We start from the raw sequence: 16674 nt of genomic DNA, 5'->3' as shown, positions 1-16674 counted from the left end.
CTGAAGTTGCATTGGCCTTACCTCCTGCTATCTCCCCCCAGCACCCATCCTGACCACAAAGCCCCACGCTCTCCTATCGCCCAGCTGAATCTGAATCTGCCTATGGGGTAGCTCAGCCCCAGCTCCCCCCCCCCCCAGGGGTACCCTTCCTTCCCCTTCCTTGGGAAGGGATTCCCAAGCACCCCCTTGGATACTGTTTGGCTCAGTTTTGTCTCCACTTGCACCAAAGTCCCCCCTGCTCTGTTAACCCTTTGCTGTCATCTGTTCCCCCTCTCCTCCAACCTTGCAAGTTGTGATAGTGCTTTCAGCTTGTTCAGGTGCCCTGTGCAGAGGTCCCTATCCCTGAGCCCCACGCTGTCCCCGCCACAGACTGCCCTCCACTTCCTCATCACTTGTTGTGGCTTGGGGACATGGGCCTGTGGAGGACTGCCACAGGCTTCAGTTCCTGTTGCCTTGCTTTGCGGGCACAGCCTCCTTCTCTATCCTGCTCGGCTCCCTGCTTTCCTCTTCACTGGAGATTGAGTGCTTGAAGGCAGAGAGGGAGCTTCAAGGATTTCCTACACAGAGGCAGAAAGCCTCAGGGAATTGGCTTTTCCTCCCCACTTGACCCTCCCTGTTTGCTGCAGCCGCTCCGTTGAGTGCATCCAAACCCAGCCCTTGCAGTGAAAAATCTCCCCCCAAATTACTGCACGACCTTTGCAATGTATGGGGTTGCTCTAAGTGGCTGCCCATACAGCGCTGCCCATACAGCACTGCCCCAGGGCAGCTTCCCACTCCTTTCCCTGCTCTTTTCCCCTTCAGAGAGTGCTTGCCACTGTTACTGATCCTTTCAGCTCCTCCAGCGCCTGGGGCTGGGAGGTGGTGCTTGGGGTGGCAGCCTGGCCCTGGAGCTGTGGCTCTGAGAGTGGATTCGGCCCACCCTCCTCCCTCCTGACCGGCCCTGGGAGGCGGGTGAGAGCTGCTGCAGCGTCAGATAGGATCAGCAGCTGCTCCAGGAAGAGGAGATGACTGCTTATTGCAAAACACCCACCGCTGGGATGCTGTGAGCTCTCCTTTCGTGCCAGGCTCCCCTTGCTCACGTGAGAGGCAGCTGCAAGAATCCACTTCCTTTGCACAGCAGGGAAACCCACAGCACCACACAGCTGCAGCACAAGGCCCATCATAAGGAAGGTTTCATCAATAACCAGCCATCCCCTTGAGAACAGTCTCTGCAGTTCCTCTTCCTTTTTTCCAGAGTTTATTCCACCATAGGGGCTTTCTGCAGCCAAGCCCTTGTCTTGGGGCCTTGGGGAAGGCATTAGCACATCAACAGCAGTTTGACAGACCAGAAGCCCTCCAGCAGCAGCTCTGCCAGCATGTGCCCAGTGAAGCCAAGGCAGCAGCCTCCCACAGGGGCCAGCCCAATGCTCGCTGCTGCTCGTTTTCCAGCCAGAAGGAAAGGAACAAGATGCAGCTCTGGATAAAAAATCCTTCCCCGATAAAACCTTGGGGCTGGCCACAGCTCCCCTCAAAACAACATGCCCAGATGGTGCCAGAAAGGCCCAGTGGCTGCAAAGAGGAAAGGAGCAAAGCCCCTGACCATGCTGCACAGGTAGATCTCCTTGCTTCCAGCAACGTATGGGACTTTGACCCACTTTGCCAAACCGTGCACTGCCTAGGATCCCCCTTCCCTGTGGCACACACCATTCCCTGGAAATCAGGTTATTCGTGTGCCAGTGCAGAGTCCTCTATCCATAGCCCCTTGGTGGCAAGGGGCTGAGGGATGGAGCGGGAATGGGGCTGTGCTGTGCGGCTGGCTGGGCACAGGTGGATCTCCGAGCCCAGCATCTACAAGCAGTGAGTCACACCAGGCTGTACCACAGTATGCGAGTTTGGCCCCCATCCTTCACTAGAAGCAAAATGAAACTGCCCTCCACCCGATGGTCTGCATCCCCACAACATCCACCACTGCCCCAGCACTGCTTCAGGAACCTTTATTTTTAAAATGAGTGTATCAGCTGTACTTAACCTCCCTCAAGAGGACTAAGGCAGATAAACCTCCCCCATCCCATCCCAGCCAGGCTCTGCCAGCCTGGCAAGACAAGAAACAGCTCCTCTGGACAGCAGGTACCTTCACACCATGGCCTCATGCACACAGGCAAAGCCACAGCCAGGATGTCTCCCCCCGAGGAGGCAGGAGCAGGCAGTGGGCACTGGGGAGAGGCTGGAACCTGGATCTTCCCGCATGACTACTCTCAAGTTACACTGACTTTGCAAACAGAGGCACAATATGAGCCAGAAAACCCTGACAAAGCCCCTTTGTGTGCAAAGGGCAAAGGTAGAAGAGATGGCAACAGAGGGCCCAGGCGTCCTGCAGCACAATCTAAGCTTCCACAAAGGAAAGGGAGAGGCAGGGCCAGCCCCAAGCCTGAACAGGCTGCTGCCAGCTTCTCAGCTCAAAAGAGAGTTTGGGTACCAGCTGGGATAGAGAGATAAGGGAATTAGGCTGCTCTCTTCAGCTAAGTAGCTGCAATCAGTCACAGCTACAGGACTGATCCCAGAGGAACTGCAGCAAGACAGCACGCAGAGCGCTGCAGCTGCTGGCATGCATGTTGGAACTCCCAGCACCATGGAGCTGAACAAGGCTCCACACTGACATTTAGCAACTAACCAAGCCCAGAGCAGCGCAGGAGTGGGTGACCCCACTACAAAAAAAGCATGCTCAGTCCCTTAGAGACAGACCTTGGAGGCATCACCCCACCCAATGAGCAGGGAATTGGCAGGGAAGACTGTGCTTGTCTCTGCCCACCCCTCCACCACCACTCCTAAAGGATCAGGAAACAAGAAATGAAGTTATAAAGGAACTAAGCATATCGAACACAAGGTGCTTTGGGCCAAGAGAAGTTCTTAGTCCTGCAGTGCGGCCAGTGCTTTCATCTGCAAATGCACTAGCATTTCCTCCTCCACAGGGGCACACGCAATTGCACTTGCTGGACATAACCAGAAAGCCTGCCATGGCTACTCATGAGATAAGCCGCCTCGACCACCCCATGGACTGTCTGAGATGCTGCTACAGGGAGGCTCTCAAGAAGAGGAGGTTTCTGTCCTCCCAGGCAGGGCAGGATTTCCTGGGGTGCATGTGGCTTTCCCCTCCTTGTGCACCCAAGAGTTGGGATCCTGCTGTGCTTCCCTGCTTCATGCAGTGTCACCCTGTGCCAGTGCTGAGGGAGAGGAAGTCCTTGGCCCAGGTGGCTGAGGGGCATCATTGGCTGCTGCCTTTGGAAGGGTCCTGTGCTCTCGGGGTGGGGTGGGAGGGGGGAAGGTGGGGCTCTGCAGGGCATCCGAGTACATCTCGTCCTGGATGCAGGGACGCTGCACAACCCTTTGCAGTAGTGGTTTGAGCAAGCCCACGGTCAGCTGGCCCTCCTCACTTGAGAAGGGCACTGGATCCTTCTGGGAGACAGGCAAGTGCTGCAGGATGACAGTGAGGATGTCTGAGGCGGTCAGTTCAGGAGGACACAGAGGCCACAGCCTGTCCAGATACGGGTCCAGCTCCCGGTGCTGGGCAAACTCTGCCAGCAGTGTGGTGAATATCTCCTTGTTGAGCAAGGGGCTGAGCTTGGAGAACTTCTCTGCAACCTCTACCACCCGCTGCCACCGCTTGAGACGGATGAGAAGGTGCATAGCTTGCAGCACAGCCTTAGGCCTCTTGCTGCAGAGCAGCAGTTCTAGCTCCATCTCATCATCTGCCTCACTGCGCTTGTTCTTCCGGGCCAGGACTCCCAGCGCTCTCTTGTATAGTGGCACCCGGCCCTCTGGGCCCTCCTTGCTGCTGTATGCCCAAGAGATGCTAACATACTGCTGGGTCAGCTCCACAAAACTGGGCAGCCACTTGGGTTTGAACCTCAGGAAGGAGGTGCAGATGAGCTCAAAGAGCGGGATCACCCCATTCAGACCCACCTCCTCCTGCTGCGGCCCTCCCAGAACCTTCTTCCATACCTCTGGGGTGGCCCTGGCTACCAAATGGCCATCCCCATTCTGCTGCAACTGCAGGCAACCCCTCGTGGCCTTCCAGGCAGCCTTGGGGAAGGAGGTGAAGACAGAGTTCAGGTAGGCCAAGTTATCCTTGTCAATGTCGGAGTGGAGAACACGGCTGACCTCCTGCTCCACCAGCTCCTCACAATAGCTTTCTACCTCACTCTCTGGGGCGCCCACCACGCAGGTCTTGAGGAGCTCCAGGCTCAGGTAGCTCTGCAACTCCAGGCTCATTGTGTTCAAGAGCTTGGCATAAGTGTCTTGGAGGCCTCGGGCTGGCTTCTCCTTCTGACGGAGGCTGTGCTGCAGGATGGCAGCAAGGGCCACAGGAGCCTGGAACACACCACCTTTCTTCAACTTCTCCACTGTCAGCTTGGAGCTGCTGAGGCTCCTTCTCTGGTAGTATCTGCAGGCCTCCTCAAACACCATCTCCACCAGGCATGGCTCAGGCCTGCTGCTATCCTCAGGGACAGAGAAGCTGAAGCTGTAGATGCCAGTTTGAGTGAGGAGCTGGATGCTGTCCTCCTCTCCCGGGGACTCCAGGAAATGCACCTTTTTCATGCTAAGGATTTTCTTTTCTATGAGCCTTCCACTATTCTGGTCAATGAGATACAGGACCCCAGCCAGCACGCAGGCCAATGCGTTACCAAATGTCTTCAGCCGGACAAGATCTCCTTGGGTCAGGGGACCCCCCTCTAGATCAAAGATGTGCCTTTGTGTCCCATCTGGCTCTACCATGTTCACAGTGCCATGCGTGCTCACCAGCAGCAGCCCCCCATGGTTGGAGAGGGCAGAGGTGTGAATGTCCAGAGGTGCTACGGTTGAGAGAAGACCCACAAAGCCAAGTAGGAGCTTCCTGAAATCTGACTCATTGCTGGAGCGCAGCACCTTGCTGTGGATGAAGCCTGCAGGGGGGGCTGTGACAGTAAGCTTTGCCTCCTCGGGGTGCCAGATGAGCAGGAATTTGGAGATGGTAGCAAAGCTGGTAGAGGCAGGCACCAGGAAGATGTGCTGGGGGGAAGCCAGGAGCTGGTACTCAGGGCTGTTGTGCAAGACTATCCTCACAGCGCCGAGGTGCACGCTTTGCTCCCCCACTTCCAGAGCCCGGGTGCAGATGCAGAACCTGAAGGGGCACTTGCTCGTGTCCGAGTGGGCACCCAAGCGAGGCCTCTCCTCACACCACACCAGGCTGGCTCCCTGGCTGCACACGGAGATGATCCGTGCCCGGGCACCTTGGCACAGCTCTAGTGTCTGCAGCAGCTGCCAGCCCACAGCCACCATGAAGTGCCAGACCTCAGTCCGGCCATTCTCCCACACGATAGCCAGCACCCAGGAGCCCAGTGTTGCAGGGGTTGGCAGGAAGAGCAGCCCCACGAGGGCTGGTTGGGGTGGCTGCCAGCTTCTCTCCAGGTCAGCTCCGCGGGCATCCTGGCGCTGGAAGGCCACCACCCGTGGCAGGGGGGCTGGCCGGCTCTTCTGCAGCACCAAGAGGTGCTGCCCATCGGGGCTGAGCTGGACATGGTCGGGCTCCTCTCCCTGGCCCAGCAGCAGCTCCTGCAGCCCATGGCCCCGGCTGAAGTCACTGAAGTCGGAGACCTGCTGGAGTATCCCGGCTCGCTTCATCGTGGGGCGTCCGACCTGGTCACCAAAGGCATGCAACAGGGCAAGCAGGGGCCCGAGACCCTCTGATCCCCCCCGTTCGGGGGAAACCCTGGAGACCCTCTGCTCCCCTCCGCTCCCCCTGTTCCCCAGGCACCCGGGGGCCCCCCTCCCCTCCCCTGTTCCTCAGGCGCCCCCCGTTCCCAGGCACCCTCCACTCTCCCCCGGTTCCCTGAGCACCCCAGGGGCTCCCCCTGCTCCCGGGGGCCCGGGCACCGCCGACACCCTCCTCCCCCCGGTTCTCCGGGCACCTCCTTCCCGCGGGCTCTACCTGCCGCGGCGGCTCCCTGCCGGGGAAGGGGCGGCCGGGGCCGGGGCCGGTGGCGGCTCGGCGCTGCGCAATCACGAGGCGGCGGCAGCGGCCTTCCGGGCGGGGCCGGCCCTCTCCTACTTCCGCGGCGCGGCCGCCGCGCTCGCTAGAGGCAGCGGGCCCCACGGCCCCAGGGCCGGCGCCGGCCGTCCTGGAGGCTGCGGGGCTGCGCCGGGCGGGAGGCTGCGCTCCTCCGCGGGGCCATTTTCTCGCCCGGGGTGGGGGAGGAAGGCGCTGTCGCCTGTCGCTTGTCCCCGCCCCGCGAGCCCCCCCCCCCCACCTCGGAGCGCGGCCGGCGTTAGGACCGCGCGGCGCAGCCGCCCTCGCGGCGCATGCGCGGCGCCTGCGCGTTGCGAAGGGGAGCGGCTCGCCCGCCCGCAGGTAAAGTGCTGGGGGATCGCGAAGGGGGGGGGGATCGCGAAGGGGGGGGAGGGGAAGGGTCGCGACCCCCCCCCGTCTCTTCCCCCCCCCACACGTTGGGCTAGGCCACGCCCCCAACGGTCCCTCCTTAACGGGCGTAACGGCTGCCTGTAACGGCTATGCGGGGTGCTGCCGCTCTGAGGCTGCCCGAGCCCTGCCCTGGGGCGGACGGCTCCGGCTCCCTCCCCCTGCGGTTGGGCCACCGCGGGGGGGGGGGGTGGTCCTGCGCGGGGGTGGGACGGTGCCCGCTGTGAGGAGCTCCTCCGGGCCGCTGTCCTCGCCCCGACGGGCCCTTACCGCGCTGGGGTGCCCCGGGCGGGCCCTGCTCTGGCGGGCGTCGGGATCCTCCCCCCGCCGTTTGGGCAGGCGGTGCTGGGGGGCCGCAGCTCGGGGTGCGGGGCAGCCTTGCTGGGGGGGGCCCGCAGTCCTCGCTTGCTATGGCGTCTTTCGTGTGCCCGTGTCCCTGGCAGGGTGTGCTGTGGCAGGGGCTCTCGTGTCCTACCCTGAGCGGGGCCTCACTGATTGCTTGAAACTCTTCCTCGTGTGGTAGTAGTTTTAGAGTAGTGAACTGCCAAAGGAGTTGTCAGTCCTTTCTGTGACTGCCTGCAGTGCTGCTGCTATGAATAATGTGTTATCGCTTTATGGCTGCACTACCTGAGTGCCTTTGGATGCAGTTCAGTGAGATACTGGTTTGTTTAGAAAGGCCTTACAGCAGACAGTAGCTGCCTAACCTTTTGGCTTTGCTGATACAGCTGGTAGTAGGCCACAGTGGCAGCTGGTTACTGAAATGGTTTGGTTAAAGTTATCTTTTTTTAGAAAAACAGTGGGTGATCACTGTTACCTAGTTTACATCGTGGCCCTACAAACAGTTGGGTAGGCGAAATGGGGCAGTAAACAGTGGCACTGGAGTGGAATTTATTATGCTTATTATGTTAGAGGCAGAAGCAGCTTGCTATATAACTCAGCCTGAATCAAAACCCTGTTGTGTGTGTCACTATAAGCAAGCTTTCTCTTGCCAAGAGACTTCATAATCTGAATACATGATAAGAGCTGATTTAGGTTGATAGGTGGGTGGAATACAAAAAGCAGTAAGATAATTCAGACCATTCCAATATACTTTGCTTACAGTACAGCAGCTGTTTCGGCTCTTGTAGGGAGTATGACAAAAAGATTTTTAAGAGGGATTTCAGGAGTGAAAAAAGGACAGCAGTTTGGCTTTCAAGTAATTACAGCATAACCCTCCCTCTGTGTCACTTTAGGCATCTTTTTATGTGTGCCAAGAGACTTTGCAGGCATGATATATACGACTTATAATATGAAGCAGTTGTTGACTAGTATGCCCAGGAGATACAGTGAGGATTTAACAATCTACTAGACTAAGCACGAGTCTGGTCACTGCCCCTAATAAAACACTAAGTAGCCATGCAGGCATACTTCAGGAGGGAGAGGGTCAAACTCTGCTGCTCACTGGAGTGGCTCAACGTTGCTGAGTTGCTGTCTTCTGACTCTTTGTTTTTTTCCTTCAGGATTTTATACCTTTCCATGTGTGCTTTTTTTCTCTCTTTCCCCCCCCACCCTTCTTGAATGCCTGTGCTGCTAATGATCCATGTCTCAAAAAAAGCTTACCTCTCTGCAGTTTTACCTTTCTTATCTTGCAAGGCTCTACTCTGCAGAATTTTTTAGAACTTAGCAATTTCCTCAGAAGCCGGAGCCAAGGCCATGCAGCTGTGCTGTATCTAACCTGGGCCTTGGATCCCTGGAACACAGCCAGCTGAAGCCCTAGGAGAAGGAGGGGAAGGTTATAGGGAGAGTGTTTTTGTTCATAAGGAAGGCATCTGAAAAGTTTGAGTGGCATAAGCACTTAGCTGTGGAATATTTTGTGGTAAATTAGGTGGCTTTGGTTCTGAAGAGCTTGAAATTTGAAAAACCAAAGAGACTTTCTGACGTGAGAGAGCTGGGCAGTGTAGCCGGGGAAGCAAAAAGGGTGTGATGAAATAAAAAAAAAAAACTGAGCTGGAAAAATGATCTGAACGGATGGGGGTGGAAGCATGTGACACTTGTCTAGATGGACTTGACAGGAAGAAGCTTAAGTAGTTGATGGTGTGAAGTTGATGGATTGAGTGTTATTTTAACTGGTCAGATAGAAATGACCAGCAATGAAAGGCAATTAGGGTGAAGTGTTGAAAATGTAATCAGCATGTTTTTCTTCTATATCATTGTGAAAGCAGGTGTAATGGGAGGAAGTTTGTTGCTGTATCTGTGCTAGGAAGCTTCTTTTCCTGTTTTTCAAGGTGGAAAATAGGTCAGTGGTGGTGTAACTAGACTGTACAAGGTATAAGGACATATACTTCTACTGCTCTGCACAGGATGGAAGGACTTGCTGGTAAAAATGCATGTACTGAGACTGTGCTAGGGATGTTGCTTAATATTGTGGAAAAAGGAGGATGCATGAGGGTGTTTTTATCATCAGTACATCCTCTGAATGAATTTGTTGTATACTACATAAAGGCACTTGGAAATTCTGCCAGGTTGGCCCAAGGCTTGCATGCTCTCGGTGTTAACATTCCGCTTGTTGGTGGGCTGTGCACCTTACAGTTGTGCAGGAAGATACAGTCTGAGCATTTTTCATTCCAACGGACAGTATACAAGTAAGGCTGTAAAGATTGAGTGAAATCTAAAAGTAGCATAACTCTGTTTCAACTATTACATATCTAACTAGATCAGGGCTTATTACAATCTTAATGTTGTGCACGGATTTGGATGTGATGTGTGAAAGTAGCAGACAGAGTTAGTGAGGAAAGAAAACTTGTGAATGATGTGTTAGAAGAGAGCAAGGGTGGTCTTGCTCTACCGAGTGCAATGAACTGTGTTTAAAAGCGCTGTTGTCAGCAGGAGGGGCCGAGAGCTCAGGAAGGTAAGATTTGGCAGGCCATAAGCTGCAGAAGGACTTGTAGCAGGAATGCAAGGGTAGGAATTTGGTCGTGATGCTCTCTAAAGCCTTGACAAAATCTAGCCCGTTGCTCTCCTGCCCTCTGTCTTCACTGCTGTTCTGCTAGGTTGCTGTTAGATGGTCCCTGGTAGTTTTAACACTGGAGCTTGAACTGAGTCAAGGCACCATCCATGCATTGAGATTCCTAAGCTCACGTGCAGGGTAGGATGCAGATTGTCCATCACTTCCTGTGATGAATGAGTGCTGGAAGCTGGTTGAAGTGCACAGGTCCAGTATTGACTCTGCACATTCACCACATGGATTAAGTTCAAGTTTTTCCTAGAACCTCATTGAAGAGATGTGTGACTATTTGGATTGCAATTCAGCACGTTAGAAGCCATAGGTTAACCTTAAGCGGAGGTGTGCTTCTTCTTGCATGATTTAGATAATTTTTGAACAACTTTCCTTTAAACTTAAAGGATAAAGGTGAAGCCTTCTTGGTAGAAAACAATGCCCTTGAGGTTGTAGTTTGAATTTCTAAAGCTGTCATAAATGATTTCTGCCACCAAAACAGCAGTTCTGTACTTTTCCTTCCTGCTGCAAGCCTGCAAAGGAGTCCAGGATTATTCTGCTCTAACCTGTGATACAATTCTCTTAGCACTGCATCTCTCAGTCTAGCTTGTACTCTGTAGCTGAATCATACTTTCTGGCTACAGGCTTGCGCTTGATCAGTCCTTTTCTGTTCAAAGGTTTTTGTCTTTCTTCTTTAGCTTCTCTCTTGTAACCTTTGTCTTGTGACTCAGGAAGAAACTCCTTTCTACCTCCTCCAGTTGAGGGGAAAAATGGTTTTCAATCCCCTTGCCTCTTTACTGTTGGTCAAAAGTCAGTCCTAAAAATCAAGTATTTCCCACTAGTCTGTTGGGTAGTGTTGTGGGCTTTGTGACTCCATTTTGATAGAGTTTTATGCGATGTAGCTGTTTGCAAGTATAACATCATAACATTTGAGTTTGTATGTTGTACAGACCAGATCTTCAAAGGAACAACTGTAGTTGAAAGGTGTGGAGAAGGGATGGTGGTGGTAGAGATATAGATCTTCAGGAAAACAGCAGATATGAGGCCTGTCTGTGGAAAACTGCAAAGTTACTTGAAATGCAAAGTATGCTCACCCTAGGTCCCTGGGTACCTGCAGTTGGTGGCTGGAAAATATTTGCTAGCCTTGAAATTGTTTAAACAAGCAAGTCCAGACCTGTCGGCAAATGGTGAGTTAAGAGATGCTGGATTCTAAAAGCACAAATATCCCGGTTCTTACTCAGAAACTTTATCGATATTGGTTGAGGTCCAGGACTTGTTTAATGGCATTGACGGATTAACGTGTATCACGTAATCTGCACTACCTTTTTCAGATGTGGAATAAATGGTTTGTCAAGTAAATATATGAAAATACCATTCTATGCCATCTATTTCTTTTCTCTTTATTTAGCCAAGTAGCATAGCAGTATAGTTTTGGAGGGGTCTATGCTGAAAAGAGTATTTATGTTTCACTGTATATAAGGGTTATGTATATGCATCTGTAAACTTGAAAACATTCAGGTTTGTTAGCCTGGGAAATTACATGCAAAATATGATGTTTAACTTGACAGGCTGCATGCATGCAAGATTACAGAAGTTTAAGATTTTGAATCTAGTGTTAATGTTCTTTACAATAATATTTTCACCATTATAACAAGGCCTACCCAATAATAAGTCTATAAGGGAGCTGAGTGACAGTGTGGACAAGCCACTGTTCTGAATGTGCATAATGGTGTCAGTAAACCTCGGTTTCAAAATGCCTCTTTTGTTCTTTCTGTGGATATTATGACCAGAAGTTAATGGGGATGTTTTCATCTGAATGTCACGTGTTTGGTTTGAACCGCTGTTGTGACTCTTGGAATGAAATGGAGGAGAGGTGGATGGTTCGATACCTTCATCCCTTTGCTCCTGACTGGATCAGCTGATCCTGGGATTGATGACAGATAAAGCAAGTGTTCTGCCTGAACTTCTGCCTGCCATGGTTTTTATCTTCCTGCCTTTGAGCTGCCAAGAGCTGTGCTCTGTCCAGGTTTCTTTTAGTCCCAGATGAAGCATCGTGGCCCTTCCGCAGCACAGTAAAGTACTTACTGTTCTAAAAATTCACATGCATGCTCTTCTCTTCACCCTGAGGGACAGTTTTCCTATGCAGTCAGTGACTGCGGCAGGATTCATTTAGCAGCATGTGTTAATGGAGCTGACCTATTGACAGAATAAATTATCCATTTGAACCTGAAATGTGGAAAATGCACTGAAGCTTTTTAACTCTGATGCATTTAAAAGATAATTGTTAACTATAGTCAGTCTCATTGTTTTCATAAAATGTCATAAAGGCCCGATAACTTGACACATCTACAACTCCTGTGAATAGGATATGCATTTAGCTCTTGTTTTTTGCAACTGCCTAGGAGATCCCTATTAGCAAAATGCCGTTTCCTGTTTCTGTCTTCATGACATCTGGACAATGTAATTGCATAAAGTGAAAAGAAAAAGCCATTTGTACAGGCCTGATCATCACAGGTCGTGAAACCAGTGCAGCCTAATAGAGCATTGGCATGAAAGGAGACTTTTACTCTTCTCCCCTTGTTCCTCCATATGCTCATTTGTAGAACAGCAAATTATAAACAAGAACATTAATCGTTGCCTCTAGCAATCATCTTTGTACATGCTCTGTGCAGCTTGGCTTAAGAGAATCTGAGTCCAATTCCCATTTTGAGCAGAGACTAGAATTTTCATATGATCATGCCTCCCTCTGATGCTTGCTCAGCATCAGGCATTTATTTCTTGGGGGGATTTAGACTTTTTTGTCTTTCTAGAAGTGCAGGAAAAATATTAAAATGTATTGTAATCTCTCAGAAGTTCAAGGTCTATGCGGAGTATATTGATCCCTTCCTGTACATATTTACAAACTTGATGTGAGAACAGTGACCTAGAAGCACTGTGAGTTAGTGTATTAGTTCTGGCATTGGGATTCACTAGCAGTAATCCAATTAGAAGCACGCAGACGGATATGTTTGTACGCTGGGGCTGGGGACTGCTTTAGGTTCAGAAACTTACAATTCTAGTTGCAAAATGGTTTTGTGCAATCTTGGGCAAAATTTTTATTGCTAGGCTAAAAGTGACATTGTTCTTGATTTGGTTTTTAATAGATTTCTCTCTATTTCCAATTAAATTTCTAATTAATGTCTTATTTCCCATGACAGTTTAAAAATAACGTGAAGTTTGTAAAAGGGAAGCTATCAAGATGATCGAATAACGTATTCTTTTTTGTATGTTAGACTGAACCATCTTAACTGAAAATAGAGACCTAGTAGGCTACAGAAATACTTTCCTTATTTATGTAAGGTTACAATGCAGTAGTTCCTAAGCTTTCTTCTGACAGCATTTCTGGGGACTGTTTCCATTTCCAACCCAGCAGACACAAAGTAGTCCCTTACCACCCAGCTGTGCAAGAGGACACCTCTTCCCCTTTCTATAAATCTCAGCATTCAGGTGTGAGATCTGCTATTTTCTATCCCACCTGTTGCCTTCCCATCCAGACTGCTCTTGCCCTTCACAGGAGGCATAGAGCCTTTTGCAGCAGCATCAATTCTCCAGCCCCAAAGCCATTTGAAACTGAGATTTATGGCTCAGGTGATGGATGTTTTGAATAACCTGTGGCAGACTCTGGAGGCCTGGGAATCCTAGCTGGATGCACAGTTGTAGTCTAAGGCAATCAGAGCCTGTGTGGGAGAGATGTGGCACTGACATTCACTAGTCACTGGAACCTGCTCTTTGGCTCTTTGAGGGAAAGCTGGATCTGAATGTGCTGTGGTTGTGGAAGAGGTTCAGGCAGTCTGCAGGGAAGGCTAAATCCAAAGCTGTCTCCATGGCTGCTGACTCGGAAAGCTCTGGGGTCTTAGAGGCAGACTGCAGTGTACTTACCTCTCTATGCATAATTTAGCGTGGCTGAGTGCAGCTGCCACAAGTGCCTGCCCTTGTTTTTCTGGAGCATGACTTAAGTCCGACCCCTGTCTGAGATGTGCTGCTGCCATGTATGTAATTACCTTCAGAGTTAGGGGAGAAAGGCTGGGTGTTCAGGGATATGAGCCTGGTCCAGAGATATAAGAAGGGATGACATTCCCTTTCTGCTAGGTAGCTATGTTGCTGCTGCAGTGATAGAGCAGGTTAGAGTGCTGTTAAAGCTGTGGTGCTTGCCAAAGAAATCTGTGATTGCAGAAAAATTCCTATTTACAAGGTCAGACTGGTGATGTGCGTTGCAGCACTGGGTTGAGAGTATGTTGAAAGTTATACATTCTGACTCTCAGCCTGCCAATGGCTTGACTGTAGCACTGTTTAGGACTAAAGCCATGACTGTTGCTTTTTGTTTTATTAACAGCTCATTTACAACAACAATGCTTTTTAGTGGTTTTTTTTTTTTTTTGATAGGATAACCAGTGAGTGTGAGGCACCAATTACTTATAGTAACCCTATTTGTGTTTCTAGAAAACTTCCTTTGTTGTGAAATGGATTGGGGAACTGATATGATTTTAAAAATTCCTGCAGCCTTCCCTGTGTTCCTCCACCTTCCCCCCAAAACTCAACCACACATGTTGTTTTTGAAGCTGTGGCACTTCTCTGGCTTGATTTCAGCTGGCACAGCTGAGGGATGTCAAGGTGCAGAGGTAGGGATGAGCAAGGGTGCTTGTAGAGCTTTAGGGAAGCTTTGCAGCCGAACACTTCCTGCTGTTGGAGATGGCCTCAGAGTGCAAGGGCAGAATTTGAAGTGCATTGGTAGGCAGCAAATGAAACAGATTGAAACTGTTTGAAAAAGTCTTCTAGGGCTCTTTGTCACAAGATGTCCCTGAGGCTTGACCAGCATCAGAAACAACTGGGTATCCATTTGATAACACATATCACAGTTCATACAGCGAGATGTAAAAAAATGTATTTTTTTTTACATAAACTGTCTTGCTCTTATGAAGTGTTTCTGGGAGAGTAGAATTAAGAAGACAATTTATCTGAAAGCAGTTTATTCCATATCTGCCTGTGGTTCGACTTCTGCATCTTTCTTTGAAATGGGATATAGGACTAGATGGGACCTCTGGTCCCATTTCTTATCTGGTACAGTTATTAAAGCCCCTACTTCCAGTTTTTCAGACATATTAGTATCTCAGCGTAATGAAGAAATCTTATTGTTGTGACATGCCAGATATGCCTTGAAGAAAACTTTAGGTTTTCTTATGGGTTTTTGTTTGTTTCTTCTTACCTTTAGGGTATACAGCATGGCCCAAACCGAGAAGAAAGGTGGGCTGCTCCGGAAATCTTCAGCCTCCAAGAAGCCATTGAAAGAGAAAGTTGTGCTGATGTATGATGAGATTTTCATGGTAAGGACTTGAGCACCTTTTGCTTCGCAAGTGTTGTTGTGTTAAGCTTTCTTGTTTGAGTGTTTGCTGAAGGCTGTGCGTGATGGATTCTTTTTCCAAGGTAAGTATCACGCAGTGTAGGTACCTACTTCAGGCTCTCCTACTATCATGCTGAAGTCTGTACTTCCCTCCCTTCCTTAATTTCACTGTGTCCTGTTGTCTGCCAGAACTGTTTCTGATTTTAAGGAGGTCTGACTCTGAAGTTAGTGGTGAGGTGGGAGACAGAAGACCTATGAAGTGTGAGGAGAAAAGGGTCCTGGGGAAGAAAAGTGCTGTTTTAACACTGTTTAAATTAGGGGGGGGAAGCTGTTTCTTGAAAAACTATACAGGAAGTACACAGAGGTATCCCAGTTGAGAGCTGCTTCTGTTTGTTATTCTACCTCTGGGAATCTGTATAGATAATATTCTGTACTATAAGATCACTTGTGTCATCCAGTGAGGCGATCCTGATTCTGATCTGTTTGTGATAATGATTTTGTTTAACTTTTGTCTGAATGGTTTCTCCTGTTTTTTTCTGTCATGACCATTCCTTTCTCTTTTAGACAGAGGACCCCAGTAAATGCAACCCCAGGTTTTGGGAAGAGCTGTTTCTCATGAAGGTAACATAAAAATTGCATATCCTCTGATTTGCTGCTGCTGTTTTTCCTGTGAAGTGGCAGACTGTCAGCGCAAGGACTTGCTTTTCTAAGCTGTCAGCAGTTGTGTAATGTGCATGAACTGCTTCTTAACCTGATAGGTCAACTTGGAATATCTAGAAGGCAAGCTGGAGGCCCTGGATGGGGAAGAATTAATGAAGATAAAAGATAACATCAACTGCTTGTTCCAGCACTGCATCCAGGCTCTTGGTGAGGAGCACCCAATCAGAGTGGTCAATGCACTACAGGTACCAGACTTGAGAGACAGGGAATACTCTCTTCTGCTTCTGATGAGGCAATATGTTTGCTGATGCTATCAAACATCTGTGCTTATTTGTTTAGCTGTGATGAGAAGTGGTGTCTGCTGAGTAGTTGTTACTTATTTTGTATGAATGTTACAAACACAGTAAGTCTTTGAGAAACGGTAGCTTTTTTCAAAATTTAAGAAGACCTAGTGTTACAGGATGAGGTGGATGGGAATGGCGGGATAAGACGGGCTTGTTCACACTACAGGCTATCAGTTTCAGGGCTCAAGATTACTCATAAAGCTTTGTATGCCTTCTACTTTCTCTTATTTTCTCCCTTTAGCCTCTTTTTGAACTGTCTTTTTGTCTTTTCAAAAAAGAAATAAAATTCTGGAGAAGTTAGTATGAAAGTTATACAAGAGGCTCTCCCTACTGTACAACTTTCTAATTGGAAGTTTTGAAGAATTGTCACCAGAGTTAGAAGCCCTTTTCCTGCAGGTTGTTCCTTGCCAAAGGTATGCTGTCCTGTGTCTTGTGCAGGAGACTGCTCTCTTCAATCTTGACACTTGATGTTACCAGTTCCCAAACCGACTCTTGCAATTTGAACACATGCGTTGCAGGTTCTGTTAGCTGTGGGAATACAGCATATGGATTTCAGGTTTGGGGAAGTCATCCGTCGGAGACGTTAGACCAGCAGCAAGCTGCAAAAAGCTGTCATTGAAATGGAATACTTATGCTTGTGATGACATGCAGTCTTGCTTGTTTTCTTTTTTTTTTGAATTATTTTTAAAGGGTGCTATTTAATATTAAACATTGTAGTTATAGCTACATAGACAGTCCAGCCCAGCCCAGCCATGAATTCCCAAGCTTGAATTCAGGCTCTCTGCAAAAATTGGGCCAGGGCTTCAGTCCAGAATCCTGCTGTGTGAATGTAAAAGAGAAACTAGGTCACATGTCCTGAGTGTGGGTTGGGAGGGGGTTCTCTTAATCA

General features: G+C 49.7%; 2 protein-coding genes across 5 annotated transcripts in view; one reads left to right on the top strand and one right to left on the bottom strand.

Moving 5' to 3' along the window:
- Nucleotides 1-1958: 1958 nt before the first annotated feature.
- Nucleotides 1959-6076, bottom strand: HPS6 (HPS6 biogenesis of lysosomal organelles complex 2 subunit 3). Its single transcript, XM_068949844.1, has 2 exons — nt 5945-6076; nt 1959-5652 (listed from the first exon to the last, which is right to left on the bottom strand). Exon 2 carries the CDS (start codon nt 5635-5637, stop codon nt 3175-3177), a length of 2463 nt encoding a protein of 820 aa, XP_068805945.1. The 5' UTR covers nt 5638-5652; nt 5945-6076; the 3' UTR covers nt 1959-3174.
- ARMH3 (armadillo like helical domain containing 3) overlaps nt 6075-16674 on the top strand; it is a 131743-nt gene continuing 121143 nt past the window's right edge. For 2 of the 4 annotated variants that reach the window (XR_011142127.1, XM_068949847.1), the window contains exons 1-4: nt 6243-6364; nt 14653-14764; nt 15346-15402; nt 15540-15686. Coding sequence is in view for 3 of the 4 variants with exons in the window: in XM_068949847.1 (XP_068805948.1) it covers nt 14663-14764; nt 15346-15402; nt 15540-15686 (306 nt within the window). In the remaining variant the exon portion in view is untranslated. Of the gene's footprint in view, nt 6365-10354; nt 10592-14652; nt 14765-15345; nt 15403-15539; nt 15687-16674 lie in introns of those variants that run through there. The other 2 variants (XM_068949846.1, XM_068949845.1) reach the window with 2 other exon arrangements.

This window comes from Struthio camelus, chromosome 7 (genome assembly GCF_040807025.1).
Source record: "Struthio camelus isolate bStrCam1 chromosome 7, bStrCam1.hap1, whole genome shotgun sequence".
Lineage (NCBI taxonomy): Eukaryota > Metazoa > Chordata > Aves > Struthioniformes > Struthionidae > Struthio > Struthio camelus.
This window is presented reverse-complemented; position numbering and strand designations above follow the sequence as displayed.